Below are 15,109 nucleotides of genomic sequence, written 5' to 3'. Positions count from 1 at the left end.
TAGTTGGTGGCAAATAATATTTCTCCACTATAAAACAAACTTTTTAAAAGTCCGAACCACCCTCTACCCCAAAATTGCTTCATGCGAAACTTGCTCTACTGTGTCTACTACTTACTATATAACATACCTTAAAAAGGAAAACTGTACAAAAACTCAGCAACTGCGTCATGTACCATGAAGGTAGAATATAACAGCTGTTAGAAAGCAATGAAACAGGCTAGGACAGGAAGTACACGTTTTGAATCCAACTGAAACCACAAGGGAAGCAGAAATTAACTGCCAAAATAATTCAGCCAGTCAAAATCCAAACAGGTAAAATGCTATTAACACCATTATAACAAAAAATAGACTTATAAGCCTCAAAAGAGTGTCATTTTTTTTTTTCCAAACAATTTTACCATGTTTGGTATATCAGCCATGTTTGGCCGATTTTCTGGGACCGAAGCTATTTTAAGCCCCGTACGTTGGGGGAAGGGGTAGCAGCAAATGGGTCAGGGAGAAGACTTCTGACCATGTGAATTAAAATGAATTAACATCAGGATGTGCTATCGAATTTCTTGAAGCTTCCAGAGATAGTGAATACCCAGGCCAACATTAACAGGCAGAACCTGGAGCCCACCTATTTAGTATACAAATTCCTCCCAAATGCTCCCACAAACATCCCTGCTCTCTCCCTGAGCTACGACAAGGCTCTGCTTGCTACTTTATCCAGCCTCATCTCCAGGCTCCCTTTACCTCCCTCTGTCCCAAGATTTACAGTGATACATTTTAGCTTATTGGATATTTGGATATTTTAATTAGTATTTAAATGAGAATCATTTTTCTTCTGTCTCAGAAAATAATCTTTATGGCTATTATATTATTTCTACCTCCGGTAACAAAGTTTTTGACAAAGAAGTGTGCCACTGGAATGCAGCCTCTTCATTAACAGGTACTGTGTTTCCCCGAAAACAAGACCTAGCCAGACTATTAGCTCTAATGCGTCTTTTGGAGCAAAAATTAATATAAGACCCGGTCTTATTTTACTGTAACATATGAATGGGTATAATATAATGTAATATCCGGTCTTATCTTACTATAAGACCCGGTCTTATATAATGTAAGACCGGGTCTTGTATTAACTTTTGCTCCAAAAGACTCATTAGAACTGACTGTCTGGCAAGGTCTTTTTTCGGGGAAACAGGGTATCCTGCAAAAAAAGCTCTAACAAAATGAACAATTTGTAGGCCTTGCCTGTAAAGGGCACTAATACCAGGGATCAACTTCAAGTGGATCTCACTGAAAAACCTACAGCACAGGAAGAAATTAAAGACAAAAAGAGGAGACTAGTAAAGGAAGGAGAGGTGGAAAGTTGGAGGGAGTACAGAGTATGAACAGCAGATGTCATTCAGTGGTACCTGTGCCACCCTGTACAAAAGGATTTGACCTGTTTGGTATTCCCCCCCACTACGGCTTTGACTTTTCTACTTTCTCATCTTCCAAAACAACTTCAAGGATGTTTTCTCTGTCTGGTACTTCCACGTCTTCCCTGAACAAGATCCATCAGTTAAACTAACCCACCTAACTTTCAGGTACCCATTCATGCCACCAACAACAAAAATATGAAATCTGCTTTTCCAACTTTGATATGTTAATTTCCATATTTCTATTCTTTCAAATGCAATCCTATTAAAGCACGATATTATACCTCACCTGCTACGTCACCCGTGGCCTATCCTCACCCTTCTCTCACCCTTATCAAATGAATATATTCAATATACCTTTTTATTTTACTCACAAGGGTGCTAAAAATAGTCTTTTAAAATCTTTCCATGTTGTCATAAATCAAAAGAGAAAATACTGTGTGTGTTTTTCAAATTAGGTAATAAATTTCCATTGTCAGTCTAGAACCCTCATATTTAAGACCATTTCTTATTTTTATAAAATGTAAGAAAGTATTCTCCACTTATTCATGTGGATAGGAGTCTTGTCAGTCTGCTATTTCAAAAAAATGACACTTCCCTTCTAACAAAAAAGTGTCATCAGCCTTTCTTGCCTAGGTTACCAACACCTTCTTTCCCAGATAGAAATTAGGGTTTTTTTCTTTCATCTCTGCTCTCTTTCTGCAACTCAAGACAAATTCGGTCCACTTGATGCTGAATTCCTTCTTCATCTTACTGATGCTTCTTACCTCGTATCACCATTTCTTACTCTTTTCAAACTGCCATCTTGCTCCCTGGTTTGCCACCACCCCCCATTTCAATACCAGATACCCCAGTTCACTTACTCTAAGACATTAATTCAGCTGAGACAAAACTAATTTGCATCTAGTGAGGGAAGATCTGTAGCCATGCAGTTTAAAAACTGCCCAGTCATGGTCTTACACCACTGTCAAAGGTAGGCAAAATAACTCTTCCTAAAGTCAAGGTCACAAAAAATAACTGCGATAACTCCAACCACACTCACTCAGCAATACCCAGCATCCTTACCGAGTTGTCTATAAAAACCAACAGTTCCATTTTCAAAGAAAGTGAACATAATGCTTACCTAAAGACACTCTCTGGTCTCCCACAGCAGACTTTACATAGAATGATTACCTTTGAAAAAGGGGGGAAATTCAGGCTAGTTTACGCCTCTCTTTATCAGGAAGGCTTGTCCCAGACTACTATTAGCCGTAAGGCTTGTTTTATGTACTTAGGACAGATGTGCAAGATTGAGAAAAGACTGGCTCCCAGGAATCTCTTAAGGGACTTCAAGTCCTGCCCCTGTTCAAGTTTACCTGTTCAACTTAAGCTGGAAAATATAGGTTATTCAAACATTGTGTTCATTCTTACTCTTTTCTCCCTTCTGCTAAGAACTAAATTCATCTCCAGCTGTGTACCGTTAATTCCCCAACTGAATGGTAAGTCTTCCTGACCATGGTGAATTACAAAATGTAATATATATTAACACAGAAGCCTCTCAAAGCCAACTGACCTTCCTGTTAAAATGATCACTACTCTCTCAGTCTGCTTTTCATCGTACTTTTCCTGTCCCACTGGCACCCCCTTATTTGGGGCCTTAACTGCCCATTACAGTACCCAGGTTCCTCTTCCTAATACACAACTATGAACACGTGAACTCCCTTCTAAACAAATCTCAGATTGTCTACTGTCCACCCGTTTTAACTATAAATTACAGATCATGATATTCAAGACCCTCTCAAATACCTTATGGAGTATTCTTTCCGTGATCACCCCGACTATAAAACAGCATGTCCCTGCTTTGCATTATTTTCTTCCTAGTACTTGTCACCACCTGATAAACATATCATTCTGTTCATTTTGTTCTCCACGATATCCTCAATGCCTAGAATTACCGTAAGCTTTCAACACATATTTGTGGGAAAAAATGGATGAACCCAGACATGTTGCACAGAATAGCTGATTTGGAATTAGAAGACCTACATTTGAGTTACAGAGCTTCCAGCTACATGGTCCTCAACAATTTTAACTTCTTTGGGCTATACTTCCTCATCTGTAAAAAGAAGGGATCAAACTTAATAACCTACAAAACGCTATACGTTTTTCTAGCTGCATCACCCTGTCTTCTTGTGTACATGAACTAAACACCTCCCCTGGCCCCCAACATCCACGTCCTACATAGCTCTGCTCGGTTTCCTTCCATTTGGAACCCCCTTTTCTCAATCCACCTGTCAGAATATTGTTTATTTTTCAGGTCCAGTGTAAGTGTTATTTTCTCCTTGAAGCCTAACAAACTGTAAACTCTGTCAGAGGAGAGTGGAGTTCTTACCTTTCTATTCTCAGCAGTTGGTACAATGCCTCATATAGGTGATCAACAAAATGACTGACGAGCAGTGAATGAATGAGCACATGAACAAAGGAAGCTTTTCCTGCTTCCCCCCAACCGCTCAGATAATCTCTTGCCTTTGGACTCTTATAACACTTGGCATCATGTATGATACTTACCATTTTTCCTCTGTACTGTTGTTATTTACTTGCCTAATGTGTACTAAACTGCAAAGTCCTGAAAATTAAGGACTATCCTGATGGTTTCCATATCCTCCCTCTACACCATCTACCATACATCTTTGACACAGTTGTATTTATTGTTTATCTGATATATTAAACAATAAACAGGCAAGAGGAGAGAAAAAGGAGCTTGATATATACAGATGGCGTTCCAAGTGCCCTATAGTCATTGGGCTCACGTGTTGCGTGGATCCTGTGTCTGTTAAGCTCAGGCATTCCACCATTAACTCAAAGATTTCATCATTCTCTCTTCTCCACTCTGCTTAATAAAAGTATAACTACTTTCAAAAGTAGAATAGCCACCCTCATGTATCACTATCTACCTTCTCTTGCGATGTCCATATAGGGATCCACTCACACAACAACACTTTCACTTCACTAAACAGCTCAAGTGACTTTTCTGTTCTTTTCAGATTTCTACCCCGTCCAATTTCCTCCTCCACAAGGTATGAAACCACTTTTTAAAACATCTTCCCATAAGCCTGCCTTCTTAGTTCTGCTCCTGAAAGACCAAAAGGATCCATTTTAAGATCTGCCTTCCCCTTTTCTAAGAAGTCGCAACTCCCCAATTAACCTCAGACTCTAACAATCTGTCATCAAGATTTTGACCCTCGTTTCCTTCTACCTTCAAGGTCTTAACTCAGCTTCTGCGGAACCGTCCTGGCTGCACAATAGCTGGTGGCTTTCCATTCAATATGCTCTCGCCATCCTGTACTTGCTTCCAAAGTGTCTGCATCTTCTCCCTCCTAAAACGTGTATCAATCGTCCCCCCACCCCCTACCCCACGCACAGCTCATACTCGCACACTGTACCCACGCGTCCCTCTACCTTCCACATACAAGTTCCTTAACATCACTCTTAATGATGGTATCTCGCGACTACACTGATTCTAACCCAGGTTCTTTAGGTGAACCCAAACCCATCCATTGGACCTCCCTCTTTCCTCACTTCCTCATCCATTCCCCCTCTTTATGCCCGCACCCCCACCCCGCCAACTAACTACAAATGACATTATTCCTCATTACTTCCCACCAAGAATGAAGAACAAACTCCAGTTTCCCGCGGTCTCTTCCTCCCCAACCCCCCACACACCCCAGGTGTGTAGACTTCCACGGTCTTCTGGTCATGCACCGCTCCAGCCAATCCCACACCACACCACGTTTCCCCCGCCACCGGGGATCAGCCTCCTCCACACCCACCTCCACTCGGGGTCGCCGCCGCATCCCCGGGCACCTTCCCCCACCCCGAGCCAGCGAGCCCGCGACCCCCGGCGCGCGCGCGCACATTCTCACGCTTCCCTAACCTCCTTCCCGGTACCGCGACCAGCCGGCTTCGCTGGAACTCAGCCCGGCCCGCGGTGGCTAGGCATCCCTGTATTTGCCCGCTCCGCCGCCTCCCGCGGAGCTCCTAGCAGCCCCCGCCTCCCTGCCGGGGAAGGAAAGGACACAGCAACTCCCCCGCCACCCCGGATATACCACCTCTGTGTCTGTTTCTCCAAGCCCCAACCCTAGGCCCGCTCCCCCTACGGACGGGGCCGGCCTCGGCACTCACCGGAGATACTGCGCGCTCTGCAGGCTCATCCTCCGCCGCCGCGTCTTCCCGCGAAGCCTCTGTGGGTTTCTCAGGCTCCTCGGAGCGGCCCCGCGGTACCGCGGGTGCTGGCGGCCGCCGCCATCTTCCTCTCCTCCGACTCCTCCTCGCTCGGCGGGGGGGTGAGGGTGAGTGAGGCAAGGGGGAGGGAGCGGGGAAAGCTGCTCTGACTGCTGCTCCGGTCTGTGGGGCGCAGGGACACTCCGACCCGGGAGGAGGGAGGAGGAGGGAAAAGGGAAGGGGCGGGGGGAAGAGGAGGGAGAAGCAGAGGAAGGAAGTGGGGTGCCTCTCGCGATATTTCAGCGGCGCCGGTCCCTCTGGTTGGTTTCCGCCTCTCTGTAGCGCTCCCTCTTGGGATCAGATGGCTGTGCATCGACTGTGCGGCTGCTGAGCAGCCAGCTGAAGGCGCTTGGCGGCTTCCTGCCAATCCACCCCTCTCCTCCCGCGCGAGGGGGCAACCCCAGCCTCACTGGGAACATCGAGCCCAAATTTACCGGTAGTTACATTCAAAGTCTTCCCCCGTCTTTCCACTCCATCCAACTTTCCCCTTTTCCACTCCTCCACTCTTCCCTACCGGAAACGCCGACCCTTCCTCCTACAGTTCCGCCCTCTAGTCCCTCGACTCTTGTCTTCCCTCGCGCCCTACAGTGACGCTGAGGACCCCCCCTCCTTTCTGCGGTCCCTCCCTCTGCACGCAGGGAGATTTGGAGGGGATGAGATGGAGCCCAGGGAGGAGGAGAAAGGAAACCAATCGGATTGGATAAGCAGCTGCTATGGCAACTGGAGGCTGTAGTTGTATCGTCATAGTAACCAATGTGCGCCGAGCGGGTGACCCTCCCTTTGCGAATGGATTCCCAGGAAGGTGCCCAGGATTCCCCCCCGGCTTCCCTTACATCTAAAGGCCTCCCCCAGGTTGGGAATCCGGGGTAGTTCTCCCTGGCGGTGAAGTTCACTTCCTCCTCCCTTTCCCCTTCCCGCAGCGTTGGGGGAGACCCCGAGGCATTCACCATGGGCTTTTCCACCAGCCTGAGGACGGGAACCACCTCCATAGTTTCCTCTTATTGCCGGGCGTGGAGAGGGCCGGGCCTGCGAAGAAGATGCGGGGCCTGAAGGCTGGCGGGCGAGGCGGAGGCGCTGGGCTGCGGGGCGGGCGAGGGGTTTCCCCACAACTGCCTCGGGCTCTGGGAGGCGGGATCCCGCCAGGACGGGGTCCCTGAGGGAGGAGAACGGCACACGACAGCCGCGATCCCTCTCCTGCCGACTGGGACATCGACTTTACCCAGCGGGTCGACCGACCCCTTATAGAAATCCCCCAAACCCCACCCCACATCCACCCTCAGCTAACGAGCCTCCTCGGAGTTAACCCGGGCGGCCTTCCAGAGCCACCTCCTGCCGCAAGGAGGCCAGAGTGAGCGTGGGAACACATCCTAGAAGGCTAACGTGGGTTTACAGCCTTTAGAGCCGAGAAGGTGGCGAGACGCTAACGATTGCCATCTCAGAGGCACCCCCCCAGTGGGGGTCCCACTTGGTTATCAAAAGCAAACCGAGTTCCTCCCTCCTCTGCAAACTTCTTCCTTCTCTGATGGGTCTGCAGTGGTTTAGAACTTGTCACTCTTTGTATTTTGGGTTGCAGAGGAAAGCGTTGGGTAAAATAGGATTAAGAAAAACCTAGGTACTGGCGCGAAGTTCCGGTGAAAGGTATCTAAGATTTTCATTAAAACAACTCTTTGAATGTCTACTATGTGTATTTTGTGTCAGGTTTGGGGTTAAAAGGCAGAAATAAAGAATGGGGTTAATAGCATGGAGTTGTGTGAGAAGTAGCTGGGGAAGTCATCCTAATGATTTGAAGGAATTATTTGACTTTTCATAAATTATATTTTCGATTCGTACTGAGTCGTTTAAGCAGCGATCCCAAAGTACTTTGGGATGTGTAACAATATAAAACCCTCCAGAAATGTAGCCCTCTTTGGATATTTAAAGTGAGGGTTTTAATGGGCTATTTTTGTTTGACTCAGTTTGGGTACTTGATTCCTGCTGTGTTCTGTGCTACGTAGGTAAAGAGGCGCTTTCGAGATCCTTCCCCGAGACCGCCCCTGTTAAAAGAATGAACCAATGTCCATTTAGAACATAATGTGTAAGCCTAGAAGAAATGAAAGCACAGGCTACTTTGAAATAAATCCCAAAGACAGATTTTCATTGACGAAATAGAAATTGAACTTTGCCCTTCCTGCTGCCAGCGCCTACTGTGATGCAGTGTGACGGTGACAGCAACTGTAAAATGCCTCCAACATCCCCTGCTCGCACCGTCGGGCCGCCCACTGGGGGAAAGAGAGCCCCCTAGTGAGAGATTGTTCTCATCTCTGGTTCTTCAACCCTGAGAGCCCAAAGATGGAGATTACTACTACACCTGACCTAAAACACCCTACATTTCTTTCCTGAAATGTATTTGCTAGATTTTTAAAGAGATTTAGGCCAGAATAAAAATCTTATGTAAAATACTTACCCCCTCAGTACTCATCATAATAACGCCTTTTATGTCTGTGGCTCACATCTCCGGGAAACAGTACGTGAGCGCGTATCATGACACTCCTGAGAAGCAATCTAACGAAAAACTGGGGTCTTCTCATTTTGGAAATAAGGAAACTAGGATCAAAAAGTTGAATCCATTTGTTGTGTTGTTTATTCAGTAAACATTTACTGAGCGCTTACTACATTTCAGACATTGCCCAGGTTACTATGGATACTAGGGTGAAACAGACTTGGTCCCTGTCTTAGAGGAACCCACCTTCTGGTAGAGATACCAGAGAGTAGAGAAGTGATTAGGATGAAATATGAGTGTAGTAATGAAGGTAAGAACAAAGTACGTTAGGTTGACAGATGAGGGTCAGAAATATCATCTTTGTATTTCATACCAGCTTTCCTAAGAATTTTATAAGATTCTTCAATGGCTTTACAATGTCAAGCACCAACTGGATAAAATAGTAACATTTACGTTTTACAGCTTATAAGACATTGATGCCCATCTTGAAAATAACTTTCAAAAATCAGTAGGACTCAGAAAAATTGACCCAGAACTTACATATTGCTTAATGTACATTTTTCCAGTCTCCTCTTTCTATTGCCACGCCATCAACTGACTTATAGAATGCAAGCATCTTTCTGCAATGTATTTATTTATTTTTCCTCCTGAGGATAGAGATTACATCTAAACCAAAAGAAATTAAAGAGAAGCTGTCTCATTTTGTTTAATCCTGCCTGACATTAAGTTTTTCAGTTTGCGCTTAAGTGATTTTTATGGAAAGATCATAAGCTAGCCCATCTGAGTGTGCATTCCAACTCTGCCTGTCCCAGTCTCTGAACTTCAGTTTCTTCCTTGACCAAAGTGGCAACATTACCTATTATAGGTTTCCTGTGAACTTTAATGGTGATATATGTGACTGAGTACATGGGTGCCTGACATACCACACTGGCACTTGAGAAACGTTAATTTTCTTTTTATCCTCTTGCTCTCTTATATATCAAGCTAAAATGAATCATTTAGCACTACTATAGCATAAAATTATCTTTTGAAATAATGGTTTATCTAGTCTTTGTCTAGGAACTCATAGGTCTGGTTACACACCCGAATCTATTCTCATTCAGTGCTAGAAGATAGATTTCTTTATCCTTGACTCTGATTACAGAAAAGAATACAGTATTAGGACATTGTGAGTCAGATTCTAGAGAGTTGAAACTTTAAAAAAAAACACTTTTTCTCACTAAAAACAGCCCAGTATAACCATATTTGTGCACAAGTAAACAGAGATACTTTCTGAGAAGCTACTCTTAACATTCCTACCAAATTTACCCCGAGCTTTGATGACCTGACAATAAATACATAGCAAGCCTCCTCCCTCTTTATAATAATAGACATCTCACCTGTTCCATGAAACCTTAACAAGTACTAATTTATTTTAATATTTAGCCTACATATTCTAAATGTTTTGAAATCCTGTATATAATTAGGTACTTCATAAATGTGTTTCTATTTTGATGAGAAGAATCAATTATCAATTGCAGTACTCAAATACACGATGTGTATGCAGCTGCCCTGTGCTCTCTTCAGCACCACACCTCAGATCGTGAAGCTCGGTGATTCAATCAAATGAGTGATTCATTCTCTTCAAATAGTGAGTCAGATACAAACTGACATCTAAACTCAGGTTTTCTCTAGTTCATGATTTCTTAGACCAAAGGTCAGCAGGCTTTCTCAACACAGTTTGCCAAATGTACATTTATTCATTCGCTCCTGAGAGGGAGTTACCAGGCCTGCAGAACAGTCAGGAAACATTGCAGTCTAAGATCCAAGAACAGAAACTTCTGGCTTGAGTAGCTGTGAGATTGGAGAATGCTAGTCAGAGCTCTCTGTCCTTCCGTGATTCTCCTAATATTTACCAAGGGAAACTACATTCATCTTCAAGAATTTCTTCCAAATCCCTGTAAGAATCCCAAATTCTTCCAAATCCCAAATCCTCTGGGAAAGAAACACACCTTAAAATCTTATCTGTTAGTTTGATGGACATAGACCATCTGGAGAAGACAAGAAGAGTATTAAAGGGGAAGATGGGGGAGTATTAAAAAAAGAAAATTAAAACCTGAATCTCTTATACTCATATTGTCCAAGGGCCTTAGTGTTCATGGATCTCTCTACTTTGCCAAACAGAGTACTACCAAAGCCACCTTGGGGCTCCCTAAAATTAATATATTTCATTTCGAAATCTGTTGTATTACCCAGAAGCTACCTTTTTTCCCCTTAAAACAGTCAACTAAAAGAGAAAAAAATCTTTTAATATTTTGTAGTCTTCAGTTTCCTGATTTCTGGAGGGTAGACTATTATTTTTGAGCACAGAGGATGTGATACTGACATTCGTTGCCGTCAATCTGCTCTTCCTCAAAACCATGGGAAACCACATGTGTACACACGCACATACATACAGCACACCTTCCTCCTTTCCCTGCCTTTATTGTTTTACCACCTCCACTTGCAGTTCAAGTTCAAATGTGATATAGATGAAAAGCAAAAAAATTTAGGCCATACGTTCGTCACTTCCAGGCACAGTAAGGATATGTACCCAAGTACTATTCTGCTTTGCTTAAATATCCGAGGGCCTTTTCCATTCTCAGAAAAATTCTACATTGTAGAAATCTAGATAGTTTGTCCCACATTTATAAAATTTGTTAAGGTCATTGGACTACGGCATGTCAGAGAACATTCCAGAACAAATTAAATGTAAATTAATGTATTCTTATTTTTAACCATAGTAAGCTTTTTAAAATTTTTTTTTTACTTCCCAGCTTAACGTTTCCATTGGCTTTCCATTGCCCTTAGAATACAGTTCCCCATCCTAAGGATGACATGTGATCTGGTCCTTGCCTGCCTCTTCTCTCACATTTCCTGGCATCACCACTCTAGCCACAGTGACCTTCTCTTACTTTGAATAGGCGGTGTTCTTTTCTATTCAGTCTTCACACAAGCTGTTCTCTTATCTATATAACTTCTGCCTAGACCACTCTTTTCTTACGATTCAAGGCAAAATTTGAACTTCTTTAGGATTGCTCCCCAATCCTAATCAGGCTGGGTTAGCTACAGCTATTACCCATTCCCGTAGCACCCTGACCTCCTTCTTCATGGAATTTGTCGTATTTCTAATTCTTTGTTCAATGTCTTTTGCCTCTAATTGTCTGCAAGCTCTGTAAGGGCAAACACTGTGCCTATTTTACTCACTAGCTTGTTATCACTCCCCTAGTTGGGTGCCTGATGCAAGGTGTGCTCAATAAATGTTGAGTCAATTAATCTTACGGGGGAAAAAATGAATAGAAATTTAGACCATGAATCTCATATAAATGCTTTAAATTCCCGACCACCTTACTATAGAATATCGATGTAATCCCTAAGCAGTAAGAAATTATTTTTACCGGACCTTCAACCCATCTGGGGTATTGAAATCTGCTATTATATTTAACAAGATGAAAGTTTTACTTAAATGAAATTTACTTAGACAATGAGTAAAGAGCATACTTAGAAGATTATGGAAAGCTCATCAATTATCTCACAGCACAGTCTCACACTTCAGTGTAGGAAAAAAAGTCTTCAGTATCCAAATCAGTTTTATTTAACTTTTATATTTTCTAATTTGGGAATAGGGGAAGCAGTTAACGCTTTTATTGTATGGTAAAAGAAAAACACACTGCTGGGGAAATGGCAAGAGAGAAGAGAAGCTATCACCTACCTGAAATATAGGATAGAAAAATTAGACTTAAAAATTCAGAAAGAAAATTGGATCAGAACATTGAATGGAAAGCTCAGTGATCTTTATATTTCTCACCAGAAAAGTGTTTACAAATTCTGGCATTCTTACTATTACTGTTTTTCTCCTGTAGTGGGGTAGGACTGACTAAGTTGAATGTAAGTTTCTTAAGGACAGAGTCATATACAATTTCAAAGTCAATGAGATGTTTAAACTATGTTTCTGGAGGCAGGTTCTCCAAGTCCAATTAGATAAAGTGTGTAACAGACCCAGCAGTGCATGGCACTTAGACACTCACAGGTACTGCTGCTCTTATTATGCATATAGAGTGAATCAGAGCTTCACACACTCAACTTCACACTCTGAGTAACGTAGATGAGACTTGTTTTTAAAAAGACAAACACAACATGTTACAGAACTGCATTTGTAGAGAAAGCAGTACACAGCACACTACCTCAAAACCACGTGACCAGTTGTGTCATGACCGAGTGTAAATTGCCAAGAGAGAAAACCGCTTTCATCTACTTACAGAGGATGTCTCAGTTCATTAGCAGTTTTCAGTTTGAGTGAGATGAGATCCAAGATCTGTCAAAGCTGAAGGGGATAAAAAGCCTCACAAGGAACAAAACCAGCTGCTTGTGCTTTTCCCCCGTCCTCTGTCAAACTGAGATCTCTGGCCTAGCTCTCTGGTTCACTCTATCTCAGTCTCTCTATCTCAATCATTGACTGTAACCTTTCCATTATTGTCCACCAAGTGATCCAATCCTTTGTCCAAGAGGACAAGCATGGTGTTAGTTCTTCTTTACAATGTCCATGTAATGGGACCAAGCCTATAGTCCATGCCAAATATTAGAATGCCAGCATTTCCAAAAATGTCGGCCGCCGTGGCCTAGATGGTTATTAGCTGTAGAAATTGAAATTAATTTTCCATACATATTTGTGGGTCAGCTGAATTTAAGCATTAAAGCATAGTAGAAATCTTAAGTAGAGTCAAGAGTTTAGGGTCTATAAGGGATATTCAACTGATAATCAATTCCTATCTTTCTCTGCTCATTCAAGACAAATCTAAATCTAAACCAATACTCTACTTCTGGGAACCTTAATCTGGATGTATCGTGATACTAAGGAGAAAGCTTGATGAGTTATGGATCCTCTAGAATTTTAGTATTTAGTTGTTTACTTATCCTTTCATCCATTCATTCTTCAGAAATATATTGAGAACTTTTTATGTATTGGGTCGTATGCTACTAGTCACCAGAGTGCAAATGGTACGTATACTCTTGCCCTCAGTTTAAAGTTAAGAGGAGAATTGAGTAAATAGGGCACTTATATTATAGAATGATAAATCTGGGGTGGAGGTCTCTGGAACCATTCCACCTTGAGATCAAGTGCAGACATTCAATCAGATAATCTGCTTAGTTTGTGTCTCCGTCATCCACAAATCCTTCAGAATGAAACTTTGTGGAGTTTACTTTTTCAAATTCTATTTCCTCGCAGAGAAAAGAACATATAGGGTTCAACTGGCCAGAAAAGTGATGGAAGACCATGACTAAAAGTATTCTAGACTAAAACATGCCTGAAAGATACAAAACTGTATACATCAAGTGTAACTATGAAATAGAAAAGCATAGGAAATGGTCAGAAGTACAATAAAATATTAACAGCAGTTATTTCTGTGAGGTGAACTATTTATGGATGCTTTTATTATCTTTCAAATACCTCCCACCAACCAAAAAATAAAGTAGATTTTCTTGTTGTTGCTATTGTGGTTAGGAGTTTCATTGTTTGTCATTGTTTTTAAAGAAGGCCTGAATTGTCTCCATTTTATAGGAGCCTGAAAGTAACATTGGAAATTGAAAGGAGATACACTGAAGATAAATGTAATAGTTTTTCACATCCTGGTGACTGAAAAAAAAGATCTTATAGTCAATTCCTATGGCTCACTCTAATGCAGTAGCAGGTACTGGTACTTGTGTACAAACAAACACTGATGAGACTGACCATCTTTGAATACAGCATTACTGACCCTCTCGGGTAATTTTGGATCTACTGGGAACCATCAGAGCCTGAGAAAGATGGAATGCCCTAGTGGGATTAAGGAAAGAGCCTGAGAAAAATGGAATGCCCTAGATAGGATTAAGGAAGGAATCATTTTAAGTAATAAAAGTCTAAAATGAAACCTTTATTTAACCTTTTTGCCTTCTGCTACCTTTATAATACTCTTGTCCTTTTCCTTCAACTTTAGGTCACACCCCCTGACCCCTCCCAGTTATATAACAACCTGCATTTCCTCATTTCTCTGGAATGTAACTAGTCAGGAACCTCAACATTGTTTTTTTTCAACTTATGGGTGAGAAAGAAAAAGAGGCAGGACAACTAAATTGAGAAGGAAGAAAGAGGAGGGAAAGAGAATAAGAAAAAGGAACACCATGAAGCCTAAAGGAAGAAAATAGTGATGGACAAGCAAAACTCACTGTAGTGCAATAATCTATTAGAGTCTACTTTCCAGGAGAGAGATTGAGAAGAGACTAGATCCCATTCTACCTGAAAAACAAGAAAGGGACTTGGTGACTTCTGAAATGTACTTCCAGACTCAGCAGTCTCTGTCTTCTGAAGAGATGTCCTGGTTCTTGCTGCCTATAATCGGTGACAACTGGAGATGATTCCATTGAATGATCCAATTCAAGGAGGCTTGTATACACCACGAGAAACTTTGTATTGCCATTTTAAAGATGAATATTCTCCAAAATAAAATAGATCATTTGAATTTGAGCTGTGGTACAAAGTGTAATGTCACCCGACTCTGAACCCATTTTGGTAAAAGTGAAAACGCCATTTAAAACAAAACAATGCAAAATAGTGTGATTCAGACAGTTGTTAAACTATAATATACTCTAAAGAAAGTTCCTCTTTTACCCCTCAGGTGACCTTGAGATCACCAGGAACTTTCTAACTAAGTCTAACAATCTCTTGTAAGTTCTTATTCTTTCAAACTTGATGTTCCACTGGGCGATATCAATCATGTTTTCTTTACCAAAACTATTTTTACGTTAAATCCAGTGATTTTAATTTTCTTATTCTACTTCCTTAACCTCATCTTTAATTCATTATATTGTGATGGCTCCAGTGATACTTAATAAATGCTTGGCTATAAAAATTCCTTAGATGAGAATATAATGACAGGACTTGGTCACTTATTAGTTATGAGAGAGGGAGAGGAAG

The 15,109-nt window shown here is 42.1% G+C and overlaps 1 protein-coding gene across 6 annotated transcripts in view; it reads right to left on the bottom strand.

Moving 5' to 3' along the window:
• The window catches only part of SMG7 (SMG7 nonsense mediated mRNA decay factor), a 65,770-nt gene extending 59,980 nt beyond the window's left edge, over nucleotides 1-5,790 (bottom strand). For all 6 annotated transcript variants that reach the window (XM_033093755.1, XM_033093758.1, XM_033093757.1 and 3 more), the window contains exon 1: nucleotides 5,562-5,790. Coding sequence is in view for 2 of the 6 variants with exons in the window: in XM_033093756.1 (XP_032949647.1) it covers nucleotides 5,562-5,590 (29 nt within the window). In the remaining 4 variants the exon portion in view is untranslated. The remainder of the gene's footprint in view (nucleotides 1-5,561) is intronic.
• Between the last annotated feature and the right edge of the window lie 9,319 nt (nucleotides 5,791-15,109).

Source organism: Rhinolophus ferrumequinum, chromosome 22, assembly GCF_004115265.2.
Source record: "Rhinolophus ferrumequinum isolate MPI-CBG mRhiFer1 chromosome 22, mRhiFer1_v1.p, whole genome shotgun sequence".
In the NCBI taxonomy this organism is placed as follows: domain Eukaryota; kingdom Metazoa; phylum Chordata; class Mammalia; order Chiroptera; family Rhinolophidae; genus Rhinolophus; species Rhinolophus ferrumequinum.
Note: the sequence above shows the minus strand (reverse complement) of the source record. Positions and strands in the feature narration are given on the sequence as shown.